This window comes from Canis lupus, chromosome 12 (assembly GCF_011100685.1).
Source record: "Canis lupus familiaris isolate Mischka breed German Shepherd chromosome 12, alternate assembly UU_Cfam_GSD_1.0, whole genome shotgun sequence".
Lineage (NCBI taxonomy): Eukaryota > Metazoa > Chordata > Mammalia > Carnivora > Canidae > Canis > Canis lupus.
In genome coordinates, this window is record NC_049233.1 from 67,285,245 (window position 1) to 67,304,100 (window position 18,856).

The following is an 18,856-nucleotide window of genomic DNA, read 5'->3' on the forward strand; positions in this document are numbered from 1 at the left end:
AAGGTTATTCTGGGGCGTGATTTTTGGAATGAAGAAAAATAGTAAATTAGATTGCTTAAATTTTTAGCTGATAGAATGTTTCTGATTAATAACTGTAATACCTTTTTATAGGGTGTCAGTGCTGTCAGATTGTTTCCCCTCTCTGGCCATTTATTGCTGTCTTGTTCCATGGACTGTAAAATTAAGGTGAGTTTTCAATGGCAGAGTAGGAGTGCTGCAGACTTTGGTAAAGTCTGTTTGATTTATTATAAATAAATTTGGGTTTGTTAGGCAGTTAGAGGCTAATTATTTTCTCTTAGGCCCCATGAATGCAGCCATTTATGAACTGCTTCCAAACATGTTGATTCAAATATGGCTCTGTGGTCCAATTGGCTAGGCTCTTTTGTAAGCTTAGATAACTATTAGAAGGTAATCAATCACTTTGGCTTCAGATACATAAATACTTAACCACTAATAATGCACTTTTATTGAGGTTTTTGGATATGTAACTGAGTTCATTTGTTCCTCAAAGTCATACAAATAGAACAAACAATAGAAATCCCATTTTAGAAAGTAGACAATGTAACTCTTCCTTTTTCTTTTAAATGTAAGTAGATAACCAAGTAGCAGAAATCTGCCCCGCCTCTTCTCTCAGTTTTTATAGTTCTGGGAAGCTCACCTTAAGCTAAGTTTCAGCAATAGAATATGTAGGAAAAAAAACTCAGTTGCCAATGCGTGTCAGCTTGAACATGGGGAAACCCTTTTTTCAAAATCTTAAATCTGAAAGCATAGTTATCTTTTTGTGTGTCTTTTGTGTCTAGATTGTTAATGATGGTCAAGAAATATCAACTCTGTAGTACTCTTGAGGCTTGGAAAGTCAAATCATTAAAATTTTACTCTTTGTAAACAATTCATGGATATTAAAAATATATGAAGGTAGCTTTTCTTGATGAGAGCCATCATTTAGGCATTTGTCTCTACTCAGTAGCTTAAAATCACAGGCCAACAGTTTGGAGCAAAAACCTTGTTTCGTTTAACTTTGACTTCATACAAAGTATTGTTCATTGAGATTAATGTCTGTTTGACCAATTAAAAAAGCATAGAGTTCTGTTTCGTTCACATCTGTAAACATTTATCAGGTACCTATTATGTGCAAGGGGCTGAGACTAAAAACTTATCAAGGCCCTGTCCCTGCCCTCAAGGTAGTCATTTCATTGTGATGTAAATGATGGTTATAGAGTCAGGTAAAGGAAGCATAGTTCAGCAGGTAACTGAGTAAAGCTGTGGTGGGGGAGGGGAGTGTAGTTAGTGAGAGTCTTTCTGAGATGATTGAATACAATGAATAGGCATGGCATGTGCTGAACACTGCAGTTTATGGTTGCTGGAGTCTCAGATCTGAGAGATACAGAATAGTAACAGTCATAGGCAAAGGATCAGGTGTTGGAGATCCTTGCCTGGTATGCTGTGGGAACTGAGTCTTTATCCTACTGGCACCAGGTGGCCAGGAAGTGCTATTTTAGAACACTAGCAACATTATCAAGGATTGGATTCGAGCCAGGCAAGAATAAAGGTAGTTTTGAAGCTATTGTATTAATTCACTCTAGGTGTAATAAGAATTATTAACCTATTACATTTTAGTCTAGATCATCATTTTCATTTAGCTTCTATAATATTTTGTTACTTTAGAAAATTTTTAAAAATCTGTACCAAAATGTCATAAACATGGCAGTTTTAATAACATTTAGTTCTTCCGAAAGAAGCTTGTGATATGACATAATTAGAAACTTTTATCGTAGAAAATACATCAAATGTAGAAATAAATAAGAAGAAAGTGAAAATCACTTGTATTAGCTCCGTCTAAGTTCTCTTGATATTTTGGTGTATCTTTCAGTATCAGATTTCAAATTTATGTGTGTGTGTATAGTCCAAATGGTGCAACACAGCCTAGCAGCACCAAGCAACATGTCCATCAATGTATAATGCCTTTGGTTAAATCCCTAGTACATTCAGATACGCAGACACATAGCTGGCATATGGTTACTGTTATTGATTGTCATTTTATCAAAGTCTTGTATTAAATTTAATATTTCTATGTGGTTTTTTTTCCCCCAGCTGTGGGAGGTTTATGGAGACAGACGCTGTCTGCGAACATTTATTGGTAATACTTTTCTCTCTATATATAAATCTATAAATCTGTTTGGAAAGACTTTTTAACAAGATAACATCATTGACAGTAATAATACTATGCTGATGATGAAGGAAAGTCTTCCAAGACTCAAGCTGAGTCTTAAGAGGGAGTAAGTCCTCTCACATAGACAAAAAAGGGAACCGGGAAGAGAGAATAGCAAAAGCAAAAGTGTTTTGAGGCAGCCAGGTATATTTCAGAATTACCAGGGTATGGGATGTGGTGAGAGATGACAAGAGGAAACAGCAGGATACCCAGAGGCAGAGCATGGAGGACTTTATGCACCATTAATAAGGAGTGTCGAATCTATCCAGAGGGCCTTGGAAAGCCAGCCCTTTAATTAAACAGCTCTTGCAGGAAATTAACTTGATCATATTTGAAGTTTACAGAGATCACAATGGCAGTATGGAAGATACTCTGGTGGAGCAGGCCTGCAGGCAGGGAAATGAATGACAAGGTTATTTCATCAGTCTGGATTAGAGATGATGAGAGCCTGGATGAAAGCAGCAGATAGAGAGGAAAGGAACCGTCAAGAGTTAAAATTGGCAGGACTTAGTCACTGGACATGAGTGATAAGACTGAAGCAGAAATCTAGGGTGACCCCCACCTGGCTGGCTGAACGGTGGTGCCACTTGCCAAGAGAGGGAACATAAGAGGATGATGAGGTGTCACTTATTAAATTGGAGCTGCCTTTGGGATATTGAGATGAAAATGTCCAGTAAGCAACTAGCCAGATGTTGAGCTTTGAAAAGAAGTTAAGAATTGGCAGCTAAAGCATATAAAAGGATAAGATTGAACTAACTCCTTGAAGGAGAAAACAAGGCCAAAAAGAGAACAGCTTTGTGGCAAACTAGCCCTTTCAGTAGAGAATAGTTTACTGGCTCTGTGAGATTTCATGGGAAGGCTGGTTACGTTTCCAATTTTAACCGTACATCATTGAAACACTGTGTGAATCGTAGTGGCTCTGTTTTTAGATTCAAGTGGGAGTCCGTTCTGCACTCCTTTGTTATGATTTTAGGGCCTTGCTGAACAAATAAATACTGCGCAAGGTGCCCTAGCAGCCTACAGGAAGACTCTCAGCAGCAGACAGGGGAACAAAATGCCTCCTGTATATGTAGTGGACTTGGTCCCCATCTGTCTCCCCAGCACTGGCAGGCTGTTTTTCAGTGGAAAACTGAAAATGACCAGCTTTGGAAGATGGGACTCTTGCTATAGAATAAATGTCTAATTACTGTGGCACATAGCCTAATTAGAGTGCATTGGTGATGGTGTTCCAGGGCTGCTGTGTGTGGTTGCCGATTTGTACACTGCATATTTTGCACAATTGTATTTGTCAGTCTTGGTCATGATGGGGTGGTGAAAAATAGGAAAGTTTCTGCTTTCATTTAGCCATGTTTTATTTGTCCCTGTAACTTTCCAAAGAGTTGATTGGTCTGGCAGACTGATTTCTAAGCAAAGTACCTTAAAATTAGTTGCCAAAAAGCTATCTTAAGACAAAATTGAAGGTAATACTTGTTTCAAAAAGGTTTACTCTGAGATTCTGAATTCACTTCTCTGAAACTTGGTAATATGATTGCAGAAATCCGCAGTTATTGAAGAAAGGTCATGATTCCATGAACTTTAGAGTTAGGTCGGTTTGTTTCACTTAGTTAGTAATCTGGAGAATGAACCTCCCAAATGTCACTAGACCCTTCTCTTTCATTGGCAATAATTGGTCTGTTATGTTTCCTAAAATTCTTGGCTGCTTAGTCATCAATTATGTATATTACATATTAAAAGATTTCTATGACAAACTTTAAAAAAAAAAGTTAGATCTTTTCTCTTGGTTCTTACCTAATGTTCTGCATCAGAAACACCCAGCTTTCTTGAAGAGGGAATAAAAAAACACCTACTTTCCCAAGCCCACACCTAACATAACTGTGAGTCATTAAGTCAGGGAACAGGATTCCAAAAATTTTGACTCACAGTGTGTCTTGAATATGCTATTTCTCTTATAGTGTTTGTGTTTTAAGAGAAGATACTTTACCTTACCTCCATTTCTATTGTCCCTGCCTTAGGTCACAGCAAAGCTGTTAGGGACATCTGCTTTAATACTGCAGGAACACAGTTCCTCAGCGCAGCTTATGACAGATACCTTAAACTCTGGGACACTGAAACAGGTAAGAGCTCACTTACACTAATGCCAATATGTATCTATCTTATAACTTAGCATTTATAAATTAAACAACATGAGTGGTCTTCTGTGGCAAAACGGTGCCTTTCTGTAACTGCTGATTCTCATATTATCGACTATCAGCTAATACCATAAACGTTTGTAGAGTTCAAACTCAGCTTTATAAGTAGCTCCTTTACTATGAAATTTTGTTTCCATCAAATACAACTTATAAAGCAAACATCCTGATAGACAAGCAAATTTGAAATCTTCCATAGACCATTTAATTGATCTTTCTGTTCCCCTCCACCACCAAGCACACTGCATGGCACATAATAGAAGCACAATAAATGCAGGTGAACAAAATTAAATTTAATTGCCCACATTGATTAAAATGTAAGTCTCTTTCCAGACCCATGGGTCAGTTGGTTTTATATATTCACCAACCATAATTGTATCAGTACATTGTGGCTAGTATGATTTCATATAACTAGAGAACCATCTTTCATCTTACTAAGTTTTAAGGGTAAAGATAATAGCTAATATTTTTTGAACACTTAACTGTTTGCCAGGCATTGTGCTATGTACTTATATCCAGCATCGCATTTAAAATATGCGTTCTTAAAATATCCTTATTATTATTATTATTATTATTATTATTATTATTATTAATGAAGAAACTGAAGCTTAAAGGGGAGCTTTTCCAGAGCCACATAGCTAGTAAGTGGCTGAATAAACCAAGATCTCCCTGATATTAGAGCCCATGCTCTTAGCGCACAGTGGTTCTCAGCTCTGGCTACACATCAGAATTACTTTATCTATTCTGCTAACTGATGATACAGATTTACTTTTGAAAAAAATATTTTTAAACATAAAGAATCTATGACAAGGAACAACATCGTTTATAATCGAGAACAAGCAGGCTGCCCTTCCCCAAAATATATTAGGTAGATGATCTCTAGATTCTAATCCCAGGGTTGTCTTGTAAGTGGTCAAATTTATTTTACCTACTTTAATTTGAATCTTTGGTTTTAGGACAGTGTATATCAAGATTTACAAACCGCAAAGTGCCCTATTGTGTCAAATTTAATCCTGATGAAGATAAGCAAAATCTCTTTGTAGCTGGTATGTCTGATAAAAAGATTGTGCAGGTAAGTCTTTTTACAGTAGTTTTAGTAAGATTCCTATAGTTAATGTTGTATTAGGGGATGGAGTAAGTAAAACTAATTTGTTTAATGTTTGCTATTTTTAGGGACTGCTAATGGTCTATTTGTAGTAGAAAACAGTCATTGCAAACATTATGTTAGATATCTTTTTTTTCACTTTCCATAGTTTTTATCTATATTTTCATATCTACTCCACTCTGTCTTTATCATATCTACTCCACTTCTGTCTTTACCTTTTCTCTCGTGTGATATACAGTGGGACATCCGAAGTGGAGAAATTGTGCAGGAGTATGACCGGCATTTGGGAGCTGTCAACACCATTGTTTTTGTTGATGAAAATAGGAGATTTGTGAGCACATCTGATGATAAGAGCCTAAGAGTTTGGGAATGGTAAGTTTCTGTCAGTAGAAGATCTGATTTATATAATTATAGCAAGCAATTTAAAAATCTGTAGCCAAAGAAAAGCCTGATAATATGCAACCATTTGAATATTTTCACAGCTATGATCTCTGGCTTGCCAACCAAACTATTTTAAATATTTAAGTACCAAGAATATGGAAATAAAAATTTAAGATATGTTACGTCTCATAGTCTTTGGGCAGTCTATCTAAAAGTTTTATGTTTTGAGTCATTTTTCTTGCAGTGGTGAAAAGTTTATATTGTGTTGCCTTAGGTACTTTGTCTTTGCAAAATGACTGATGAGATGTAGGGCCTACAAATGTGTAGACTACATTATATGTGGTTAAGACTGAGCATTAGATCCTGGCCTCAGAGTTAACCCCCAAAAAATATTTAAAAATCTCATAAGTTTTTAAATGTTTACCTTATGATTATTCAATACTGAAAATTGCCCCATGCCACTCAAAACACATAATGGTAGAAAACAAATGTTTTATTTGTAGAATATATTGGTGAATTTTGCTTTCCTCAAGAGAGAAAAAAACTTTTCTGAAGTCAAGAAGTACTAAAGCTAGTTTCACTAAGTATCATAGATCATGTTTTATAATTTATTTACAAAGAAATGTATGATAATCTTTTTGTTCAAATGAATGTTTGGATGGAGCCCAGCTTGTTTTTATAGTCCATTAGGAAGCACAGCTCTGCCCTGGATATAGCCTTGCAGTGACTAGAAAGTGGGACTACCCAGTCCAGAAATTGTTCTGCTTTAAGAATTGGAAAGCCAGTAGTTTGCTCCTGAAATTAAGTCCCTCTAATGAGCTGAGCATGTCCCTAACCATTGTCAGAGAAATTTGGGTAATTGAAGGTTGCGTGTAATTTAACAGTAGTTTCTCCCACGCTCACCACCAGTACACCCCTTCAGATTGCCCACATTCATGGAGAGCCAACCATATATTATACATAAAAGTATGATTTGAGACTCTCTTATAACTAAGATCTTTCTTACTTCAGAAATGATGTACATCTCTGCATGATGTTACATGCAGAGAATCTGATATGGACGTCAAGTTTTGTATGAGCAGCCTTAGATTACATGCACCATACTCTGAAGAATAAACATACACATGTACTTGTTTTGTTTACATACATTAGCAGTTTGATTATACTTAAATTTTCAGATGTTTCCATCTTCAGATGATATTTCAGCTCCATTTTCAAATGTGGAGTGGTATAAAAGAAATTGGTAAATATATAAATGATGCACCAATTACAGGGGCTCTCAGAACACTTGCGTGTGCTTTCTAAATTAGAGCATTGGTCAGCAAAAGATTTTGATTAAATTAAGGGGCAATGTCAGCATGTTTCGTGTTTTCCCTTCTCAGAGCTTAAGAAATGCTCCTAGGAGTCATAATAGTGTTTCATTCTAAATGATAACATCCCTTAGACCTCTTATTTGCTATTAGAGCTTTCCTCACTAGTCCTTACGTGAGGATAGGTCCCTTGTCCATGATCCCATACAACACTTTGCTTCTCACAGTGTTTAAGTGCTTGCCTATTTGTTCTGTGTCAGCTATGGTCATAGCCATATACCCAGCACCAGCACAGTGTCCGGCACATTGGATGCGCTGCGTACCTAAGGAAGATGTTATTGTCATAATTATTAATGATGCTACATCTGTTGAGCCCTTTGTGTGCATCGAGCATGCTCAGCCTTTTATGTGAACTCTCTGATTTAATGTGCAAAGTGGTCTTACGAGATAGATGTAATTTGTTATCCCTGTTTTATAGAAGAGGAAACTAATATAGGTTAAGTAATTTACCCAAGATTCCATGAAATATGAAAAGCCAGAATTCAAGCTTTATATTAAGCTGATTCCAAAAAAAAAAAAAAAAAAGCTTAGGATTTTTTCCCCCAGCTTTATTGAGGTATAATTGGCAAATAAAATTGTAATATTTTTAAAGTGAATAACATAATTTGTTAGATATATTCATTCTGAAAGGATTCTTAGCCCGTCTACTGCTTTGGATGTTTACCTCTTTTGTTTGTTTGGTAAGAACAATTAGCTTCTACTCTCTCAGGAAATTGCAGTTATATAGTACAGTATTGTAACTGTAGTCACCATGTCATACATTAGATCCTGAGACTTTATTCATCATACAAATAAAAGTTTGTACTCTTTTACCAGCCTCACGTAGTTCCCTACCCCAACCCGAGTCCTTGGCAGCACCAATCTACACTATTTCTAGAAGTTTGACCGTTTTTTTTGAAGAGTGTACATATAAGTGATAATATCACTATTATCACACATATATAGCATGCACTATATATACACACTGCAGTATGGGTCTTTCTCTGTCTAGCTTATTTCACTTAGCATGATGTCATCCAGGTTCATCCATGTTGAAATGGCAGCTTTCCCTTTGCCCATTTTTTAACTGGGTTACTAGGATTTTTGATAATAGTTGTATGAGTTCCTTATCTATTTTGGATATTGACCCCTTATCATAGATGCAGTTTGCAAATACTTTCTGCCATTCCTTAGGTTGCCTTCGCATTTTGACTGACTTTCCTTTTTACTTTGAGGTAGTCCTACTGTTTATTTTTATTTTTGTTCCCTTGCTTAAGGTGTCTAATCCAGAAAATACTTGCAAACACCCAAGTCCAGGAGCTTATCTCCTGTGTTTTCTTTCAGGAGTTTCAGGTTTTATGTTAAGTCTTCGATCCATTTTGAATTGATTTCTGTGTATGGTATAAGTTAGGGGTCCAATTTTGTTCTTTTGCATGTGAATATCAAGTTTTTCCAACACCGTTTATTGAAGAGACTAGCATCCTTTCTCCAGTATATATTCCTGGCTCCTTGTTGAAAATTTATTGATTATATATACATGGGTTTATTTCTGGGCCCTCTGTTCTGCTCCATTTGATCTGTGTATCTGTTTTTGTGCCAGTACCATACTCTTGATTACTAAAACTTTTATTTAACTATAGTTAAAATCAGGAAACTTGATGTCTCCACCTTTTTTCTTTCTCAGGATTGCTTTAGAGTCTTTTGGGGTTCCATACAAATTTAAGAATTGTTCTAATTCTGTCAAAAATGCCATTGGAATGTTGGTAGATACCAACTGGATCTGTAGATTGCTTTGGTTATTTTGGACATTTTAACAATACTAATTCAGTATACAGATCTTTCACCTTGGTTAAACTTACTCCTAAGTATTTTCTTGTGTTCTTGATGCTATTATAAATAGGACTGTTTTCTTAAATTTCTCTTTCCAATAGTTCATTTTAAGCATCTAGAAATGCAGCTGATTTTTGAATATTGAATTTGTATCCTGCAACTCTATTAAATGATTTATTAGTTCTAACAGGTTTTTTTGTGAAGTCACGAGGGTTTTCTGTATATAATTTTATGTCATTTGCAAACAGAGATAGTTTTACTTCTTTTTTTATTTGGACACCTTTCTCTTCTGGCCTGATTGCTCTGGCTAGGACTCTCAATACTGTGTTGAATGAAAGTGATTAGAGCAGACACCCTTCCTGATCTTAGAGAAAGAGTTTTAAGTTGTTTACAGTTAGTAGGATGTTAGTTGTGGGCTTGTCACACATGGCTGTGTTCCCTATATATCCAGTTTATTGAAACTTTTTACCATGAAAAGATGTTGAATATTGTCATTTTTTTGCATTTATTGAGATTATACTATGATTTTTATCCTTCCTTTTGGTATTGCATTGATTTGCATGTGTTGAACTATCCTTGCACCCCAGAATAAATCCTACTTGATCATGGTATATGATTCCGCTAATGTACTGTTGAATTCAGTTCACTAAATTTTATTGAGTATTTTTGCATCTATATTCATCAGGGATGTTGGCCTGTAATTTTCTTTTCTTGTAGCGTCCTTGTCTGGCTTTGGTATCAGGATAATTAATATTGGTCTTATAAAAAGAGTTTGGAAGTGTTCCCTTTTCTATATTTTGGAAGAATTTGAAAAGGATTAATATTAATTCTTCTTTAAATGTTTGGTGTGTAACCAGTGAAGCCATCTGACTCTGGACTTTTTTTGTTGTTGGGAGGTTTTTGAGGACTGTTTCAATCTCTTTAGTCATTACTGATATGTTCAGATTTTCTATTTCTTCATGATTCTGTCTTGGTAAGTTGCATGTTTCTAGGAATTTATTCATTCTAGATCTTCTAATTTGTTGATATATAATTGTTCGTAGTAGTTTCTTGTGATCCTTAGTGTTTCTGGATTATCAGTTGTAATGTCTCTTTCATTTCTGTTTTTGAGTTTTTCTCTTTTTTTTCTTAGTTCAGCTAAATGTCAATTTTATTTTCTTTTTCAGGAAACCAGCTCTTAGTTTCATTGATCTTTTTCTATTATCTCTTTAGTCTCTCGTGTGTTTCCTCTCTGGTCTTTGTATTTTCTTTCTTCTGCCAACTCGGATCTTAGATTGTTCTTCTTTTCCTAATTCCTCAAAGTGTAAAGTTAAGTTGTTTATTTGAGATTCTTCTTTAATATAGGTATTTATCCATATAAACTTAGCTCTGGCTTTTGCTGCATCCCATAAGTTTTGGTATGTTCTGTTTCTATTTTCATTTGTCTCCAGATATTTTTTTATTTCCCTTTTGTTTCCATCTTTAACCCTTGTTTTGTTTAATAGCACATTGTTAATCTCCACATACTTGTATGTTTTCCACTTTTCTTGTAATTGATTTCCAATTTCATACCTTTGTGGTAAGAAAAGATGCTTAATATGATTTCAGTCTTCTTAAATATACTAAGATTGTTTTGTGGCATAATATATGACCTATCCTGGAGAATATTTCATGTGCACTTGAGAGGAATGTGTATTCTGCTGCCAGTTTTGGTAGAATGTTCTGTATGTCAATTAGGATCATCTGGTCTAATGCGTCATTTAAGTGCAATATTTCCTTATTGATTTTCTGTCTGTATGATATCTGTTATTGACAATGGGGTACTGAAGTCCCCTGCTATTATTGTATTGCTTGTTATCTATTTCTCCTTTCAGATCTGTGAACATTTGCTTTATATATTTAGGTGCTCTGATGTTGGATATATGAATACTTATATTTGTTATATCTTCTTGATGAGTTGACTCCTTTATCATTATATAATGACCTTCTTTGTCTCTTATTGCAATTTTTGGCTAAAAGTCTATTTTGTTTGATACAAATATAGCACCTACCCCTGCTTTCTTTTAGTTTCCATTTTCATGGGATATATTTTCCATCCTTTCACTCTCAGTCTGTATGTGTCCTTACAACTGAAGTGAGTCTCTTATACACAGTATATAGTTGGGTCTTGTTTTTGTTTTTGTTTTTGTTCATTCAGCTAACTTGTGTCTTTTGTAAATTTAGTCCATTTATGTTTAGAGTAATTATTGAGAGGTCTAGACTTCCTGGTGTCCTTTTGTTAGTCATTTTCTGGTTGTTTATAGTCCCTTTGCTCCTTTCTCTCTTCCTTAGTGATTTGATGATTTTCTTTGGTGTAGTATGCTTTGATTTCTCTTTATCTTTTGTGTACAGGTTTTTTGCTTTGTGGATACTATGAGGCTTCTATAAAGCATCCAGAGCTTGAATTCTTAATCATATGGCTGGATAGTCAGATGAACAAAGCATCTGGTGGGAAGAGAAAATAACTTGCTTCCAGTTTGATTAATCAGAAGGAAACGTGAGGATCAGTCTTGCTACAAAGACAGGAAGCAAAACCACCTCAGGATCCCTGGAGCTATCCTTTACCACATACAACCATCCCTGACAGCAATTACTAGTGTTTACTGGCAACTTGCTTGGGAAAGAAAGGGAGGCCCTGACCACCTCAAAGTGAGAACTGACTCCAGCAGTAGGAAAAGTCTTATTTACTAGAGCCTTCAGACAGGTGGTGTTTGCCAAACTTTTAGATCCTATGCCTGCTAAGAGTAGCACATGATACAAGAAAAACTAAAGGAAACTTGGTTTTCTTAAACAATACTAGATTATTAAGACTAGCAGACAGTTTTAAAGGAGAGTAAGAGATTATAATTAGATATTGAACAGCCTATGGTATGCTAATTGGCTAAATTCATGAGATGTCATAGACATGTTTTCTCCCATAGGTATTTATTGTGTTAAAATGTTTTTAGAAGAAAATTTGACAGAGGTTGATCCTACTGTGTATCTTTTATCTTTAAAATGTCATAGATAAAAAATAAAATAAAATGTCATAGATTTTTATTAAGGTTTATTCAATGATTTCATTCCCAAACTGAAGATTATTTGTAAGATAGAAGTTACTAGCTTATAATGAATTACAGTTTCAATTAGAAAAGAGTGTTGTTAATTAAATATAACTATGCCTAGCAGACATTTTTACTAGCAACAATTTTCAGTGTTCAGACCCATTTCTTGTTCTAGAGATCATTGTACAGAGTCCTTGAAATAAGGAATCTGTGTACATTCTTTTTGTTTAATTTTCGGAAATCATTGATCTGAACCTAGACTGTGGTTAGTTTAGAAATGCTCTTATGTTTTAATCTATGTTATTGATTATTATTGGCTAATAATTTTCTATGAGGAGGGGAAAACAGTTGAACCTTTTTCAGACTGAGCTTCTTTTCAGTATGTTTGGGTCATTTTGAATGTCACTTCTCATTGGTACCTTAGAGGTGTAAACAATTGGAGATGTGATAAATGATATTGTTCCTCAGGTTACACCTAAAAATATTTTCTTCTAACCAAGACCCTACTAGAAGTTTTTTCTAATCATTTGCTGCTTCTGGATGGGTAGGTAGATGGGTAGAGAAGATCCTTACTTAAAGGCAGATTATTATTATTATAGTTATTATTTTCTAATTAATCAAAGTTTTAGAACTTGAACCATAGTTAGAAATTGATACTGCTGCTTTGTATTCTGTTATTCATCAGATTACATTTTCCACATATTTGCTCCTATTAAAAAAACATTTCTGGTCACTTATGAAAAGCCACAAGACCAAAATCCTTCAGAATTACTAAAGAAATTTTTATCACGGAGAATATTAAAAGCAAAAAGGCATTTGGTACTTTTCATGGTTCTAGATTTAGGTGACTAGTTTTGGACTTTCATTGTCTTTGTTTTATCCTTTGTATCACTCACCTAAGAATTTCTTTAAAGCACTTTTCTCCTGCACCATACACATTTAGAATAATAGAAGATGTCCAGATACCAAGCACTTACTCCCCCTTACCCATCCAGAAATCTCATTATCTCTGGATGGGCTCCGCCTGCTTGCAGATCCCTGTGCAGCTTCGCCTACTATCCCTTTGTATTACTGAAGGCTCTTTAACACTCTCACCTGCTTGCAGAGTACCAAGTTAAGGCTGACTGGCAGGTAAAATAAGAATACCTCCTTGTAGGCTTGCCTCAAACATTTTGCTGCTGCCTACCATGGTACATTTTTAGATGAGTTCATTGTCAGAGAACTTCAGTCACAGACTTTTTTTTTAACATAAAGGCCAAAGTTTAAGTCAAATAGAGCTGAAAAACTAAATCAGTAACACTGTTATAATTATCATGGAAAGGCACTTGTACAGATTTGTAATAAGCAACAGGATGCCATTTTGTGATTTTCCTTCCCCCCAGGAAGTTTCATGAACGATTTCTTAAATATATCAAGAATATCTCTTTAGTTTCCAAGTTAATTCTTCTAAAGATACTTTTTTAAAATTACTTATTCTGATAAACTGTTTTTAAATTTTAGGGATATCCCTGTGGATTTTAAGTATATAGCAGAGCCCAGTATGCACTCGATGCCTGCAGTGACTTTGTCTCCAAATGGTGAGTAGGCAAATGTGGTTTTAAATGAGCCTCTAAAAAAATTTAAAAATAAAAATAAATGAGCCTTTAAGGCAAAGTGTGATTTCTGTACTCAAAAGAACTTTGGCCATTTCTTCCTAGGGGAAGTCTGTCACAGTGCCATACTTGTATAAAGAAACGTTTTTAATATTAGAAATAGTCACTGGTTTTCATCTGTGAGTCACCTCACCCATTCTCTTGTCTTTATAAATAATACTAATAATAATAGGGGCGCCTGGGTGGCTTAGATGGTTGAGCCTCTGCCTTTGGCTCAGGTCATGATCCCAGGGTCCTGGGATCAAGTCCTACATCAAGCTCCCTCCTCCATCTCCCTCTGCCCCTCCCTCTGCTTATGTTCTCTCTTGGTATCTTTGTATCTCAAATGAATAAATAAAATCTTTAAAAATGATAATAATAAACAACAGTGAATTACACTAACATTGACTGAGCATATAAGGATTTTCATATGAGGGAGGATCAGGTTTTTTAAATAATTTTCCTTCCAGCAGAATCATGTTCAATCATTTAATGATTTATCCTGAGCTCTTTTTCTTTCAGAAAATAGAAGATTTTGACCTGGTTCCCCATAATAAGAATACTTTAGCAATTTACTATCAAAGATTTTCTCCGACAAAATAAAAAAGATAAATCCAATACTGTTTTCTATTCAGTAGTGCATTGCCTTTTAAGTACAAAGTAATCTCTACTGCAGATGTAAATATACTGACAGTATGCTGATATAATTATAGCTCTATCTGAGGGTGCTAAAGTAGAGGATCTGATGTTTGGGCAACACTGTCATCAAAGCCACTGTTAACTCACATAGCACATAGCTCCTGTGAGTGTAGATCAAGGAAGAGGAGACAAGAAATAGTTTGCTCTTCCATCGAGGCATCTGCCACAGGTAAACAGTGATCTTATGAGAAGAGCAACCTAACTGGGCCCTCTTTTGATAATCACCATATTGTACACTGTCACATTGTCTCTCCTGTATCTACATTTTATGTAGTTTATTTTTATACTGCCCATTACAAATATTGTGCCCATCCTGAACAAGGCTATTTACCCACTCAGACTGAATTTTATTAAGAGTATTCCCTTAAAAAAAAAAAAGTATTCCCTTAGTTATTGATGGCTGCAAATGCATCAGATGCAAGAAGATAACAGTAGTTTAGGCACTAGAGACTTTGGTGTATCTTGGGTAGATAAAAGCAGTTTGGCCTTTCAGTAACAGTTCTTATAATTTTTTGATCATACCTCTTTTTTATATAGTTTTATTTAATAATCTTAGGTTCTCTCACTTAGAGTTAATCTTTCCTTTTCCATAATTAGCATAGAGAAGTCTCTTTTGTCTGTACTTACTCCAAATTAGTTTCATTTCATAAAATTTTACTTTAGTTCTGTTAATGCTAAACTCAGAATTTCTGTATATCCTTATTTAAACAGAAAAAAGCTTTTATATGAAGAATGCTCAGTGATACGGGATTATATGAGCAAAATCCATTACTTTATATATAAATCCCTCTTATCAGTGACAAATTTGTAACACTTTACAGATGGTATGGTAAATTCATTTTCATATTATTATAAAGTAGTTGAAAACAAAAGAATATTAATGTCTGAACATTTTTAAAATAAAAAATCTCTTTAGAATTTCCAGTCTTGCTCTAAAATGTCTCATTTATTGAATTTACAGGGAAATGGCTAGCATGCCAATCAATGGACAACCAAATCTTAATTTTTGGAGCACAGAACAGATTTAGATTGAATAAGAAAAAAATTTTTAAGGGCCATATGGTAGCAGGTTATGCTTGTCAGGTGGACTTTTCACCAGACATGAGGTAAGTTTCGATCCTCTCATGTATTCTCATATTCAAATATGATGACATAAACTACTGTTATACAAATAACAACACTTTAAAAATCACTGTCACTTGATAACTGCATGATAATCGTGCAGATTGTAACAATGTGTGATGGAAAGGCAAAAACAAGTTATGAGAACTGTATTTGGCCTTAAGTCCTTTAGTGGGTCTCTTTATCTTGCTTAGTCCTGTTCCTATCTATAGGGGCTATGCCTTATTTCCTCTCTGCTTTTCTCACAAGGCTAAGAGGACTGTAATCACTGTATGGTTGTGATTAAACACTGACAGAATTAATTCCGTGTTGCCACGTTGACATTAACAACTTCACTGCACTTTTCTGTGGTGAAACCTCAAATTCAGCTCTTGCCTATTTCTAGGCCACACTGGATTTGTGGAGGCCAGGTCCAGTCTTTTTATGAGTGAAACTCTCCATTCATTTCCCCATTCTTAACTAAAATATATAGGTAGAAGTAATCCAGAAATCTCTATAACCTTGTATGTTTAGGTTGGGAATTGTATCTTAGACTCCTACCTCTGAGTCAGTCATAGACATTTTCAAAAGACGTTAAAGCCAAAAAATAATTATGAAGGTGGTCAAGTCTAAGGTAAGAACGAGTGTCCCTGGCTCTGTGTGAAACCGACTCCCCCGCACTATTTCTATCTCAAGAGTAATTTGATGTTGCTTTTATTATGGCCCCTGGGTTTCCCAGTCTTCCAAGTTAATACATTTTTACTCACAGATAGGTAGCTCAATGGGGAGAGGTTTCTTGGTAGAAGTTTAAAATAAAGACTGCTTTATGCTCTACCTTGTTATTCTCGCTGAGTACTGTATATTCACACTGACTTTTTTTTCATGTTACTGTGAAAAGATAAACTCTGTTCCTTATCCACTTTGTCAGTTTAAGGTGTTTGAACAATTTGAATTTATTTTTCTTCCCATTCTAGCTACGTGATTTCGGGAGATGGAAATGGAAAATTGAACATCTGGGACTGGAAGACCACAAAACTCTACAGTCGATTTAAAGCTCATGATAAAGTGTGTATAGGTGCAGTGTGGCATCCTCATGAGACATCTAAAGTCATAACATGTGGTTGGGATGGTCTCATTAAATTGTGGGATTAATGAGATTAGTCTTATCTAGGGTCTTTTTTGATCCATTATCCTATTTAACTATATTTAATTAATTATTAAATGTGTTGGATGACAACCTGATTTACAAATTATGATTTCCTTACATGGCCTTATGAAGTTGACCCATTGTTGAAAAATATATATATATATTTTTTTTGTAAATTTGACTTCTATAAATTCATTGGCAACTTCATTTCATTCTTTATAGATGTTATTTATACAGAGAATGACCATCGATTTTTCTCTTTGGGGAGTAGTCATTGTTGGCAGGCAGTTTGGGTTTACCCCCTTGACATACTGAAAGGATCTCTTTGGAGTTGAGGAAGAATCCCTGGTGGATTTGGGGTGTTAAAGGAGATAATATAATTAATGACAGATAATTCTGAAAGGCACCATATGTTTACCTCTTCCACACAAAGGGGAGCAAGGAGCAGGGATGATGTAATTTAATGTGAATCTGAAAGAAGGATAAAACCACCCACAATTATGGTTTCCATTATTTTTGGTGGGTCAAGTTCAAATCTTTTGGATTCAGGACTTCTACTATTTTTTATGACATACATTGTATGTTTACTTGTAAGCCAGCAATCTTCTCGGACTGCAGCATTCCTCTAATTAGTAAACAATGGAAAATAAGCAGTCCAGAGTTTTTTCCTTGGCTTTCTTCCTGATCAGTATAGACAGGAGTATATATAATCAGAGAATTATGTTATTTTTGAAGGTGAAACTCCAGAGAATTGAGTCAAGAGTTTGAATTTTATTTGTGTTTACTATCTGTACAGACCTGGCTACACCTCCAGAAATCAGGGTCTCCTAGGTCATTGATTCATGGATGTTACTACTGAAATACTCCTCATAGGAGATAGGGTATGAGGGCATCGTCCAAAATGTCAGCTTGTAATTTCTTTGAAGTTGTATGTTTGATCTGTAAAATTATTCTGATTTTGCTTGTGAATATATTCGACAGAACTTTAAGATTAGAAAAATTTTTAACTTCTTTCCAAATCTTTGAATAAAATTGACACTCCAGGAAGATGGCTATGGTTCCCCATTTTGAGAAGCAATAACTAGTTGGTTTAAAAAAAAAAAAGTTTAAGAACTTCAGATGGTGAAATCAAGATGGCCTCTTGAATATAATAGCTAACAGCACTTTGGTTGACAAGCCATTTTTCCTGTTTTATTATAAATCTCTGTAAGGTATTTGTGCTTTGAAATACTTCAGTACCATGCTTAAAAACATTGGTTCATAGCTGCTCAGAGGGCTGACTTGGAGACCAAAATCATGTTGAATGTCGATATCCTAAGGGCATTAGTTCTGAGTCCTGGGCTGTCAATAGCAATTCATGCTCCCTATACTTAGAACTTCGATTTTTAAAAATTAATTTTTAAAAAGCCCTGGTATAGATGACCTACCTGGCACTATAGCCACATTAATAAATAAATCTCAAAGAAGAAAATAGAAAGAATAAAAATGGCCAGACATGTTATTTTGGGGCACACAGACACTCAAAGAAATAAGAATACACTGTCTGGCTGCTGCCTTTCTGTATCTGCCAGGGAGCATGGCTGTCACTTCCTGAAGAGGAAGGAAGTCACATAAGACCTTGTCATTAGTCCCTAACCACTGGTTTTAACAAATGTGAATGACTGAAATGTGATGGGACAGAAAGATTTAATCATTTAAACTATCTTGTTCAGCATCAGTATTGTGTATGTTACAGATCATAATTTCTAAATCTGGTTATTTTATTGTGTTTTTGACTTTCTAAACTAAGTGTATATAAAAGTTCTCTTTTTAAAAAAAAAAAAAAAGATCATATTTTTCAATAAAGCATTTTTTATAGAAAGTGTTACCGAATTTTTCATTCTTAGTCTTAAGTCTTAACCGTTGAGACAACAAACCATTTGCAGATTTTAAATGGGTTGTTTTTATTCTGTGGGGAGATATGATGCTTTAGAGGTGGGGATGGTATATTAATACGACTTATTAATGGGTTCTAGTTAAGTAACAAAAATACAGGACAGCACACTGAGAGCATACAGATTAACACATTCCATATTTGTTTACTCAGTGGTGGCACTGAGTCATGACTGCACCCATTTCAGAGTACACAAATGAGTAGGGTTCTTTTCCAGCTTAAA

General features: G+C 35.0%; 1 protein-coding gene across 1 annotated transcript in view; it reads left to right on the plus strand.

Moving 5' to 3' along the window:
• The window catches only part of CDC40 (cell division cycle 40), a 52,220-nt gene extending 33,656 nt beyond the window's left edge, over positions 1-18,564 (plus strand). Inside the window, exons 9-16 of the mRNA XM_038554927.1 lie at positions 112-186; positions 2,092-2,137; positions 4,222-4,323; positions 5,352-5,467; positions 5,739-5,872; positions 13,623-13,699; positions 15,414-15,558; positions 16,528-18,564. Of these exons, the coding sequence (XP_038410855.1) occupies positions 112-186; positions 2,092-2,137; positions 4,222-4,323; positions 5,352-5,467; positions 5,739-5,872; positions 13,623-13,699; positions 15,414-15,558; positions 16,528-16,705 (873 nt within the window). The 3' untranslated portion in view covers positions 16,706-18,564. The remainder of the gene's footprint in view (positions 1-111; positions 187-2,091; positions 2,138-4,221; positions 4,324-5,351; positions 5,468-5,738; positions 5,873-13,622; positions 13,700-15,413; positions 15,559-16,527) is intronic.
• Positions 18,565-18,856: the final 292 nt, after the last annotated feature.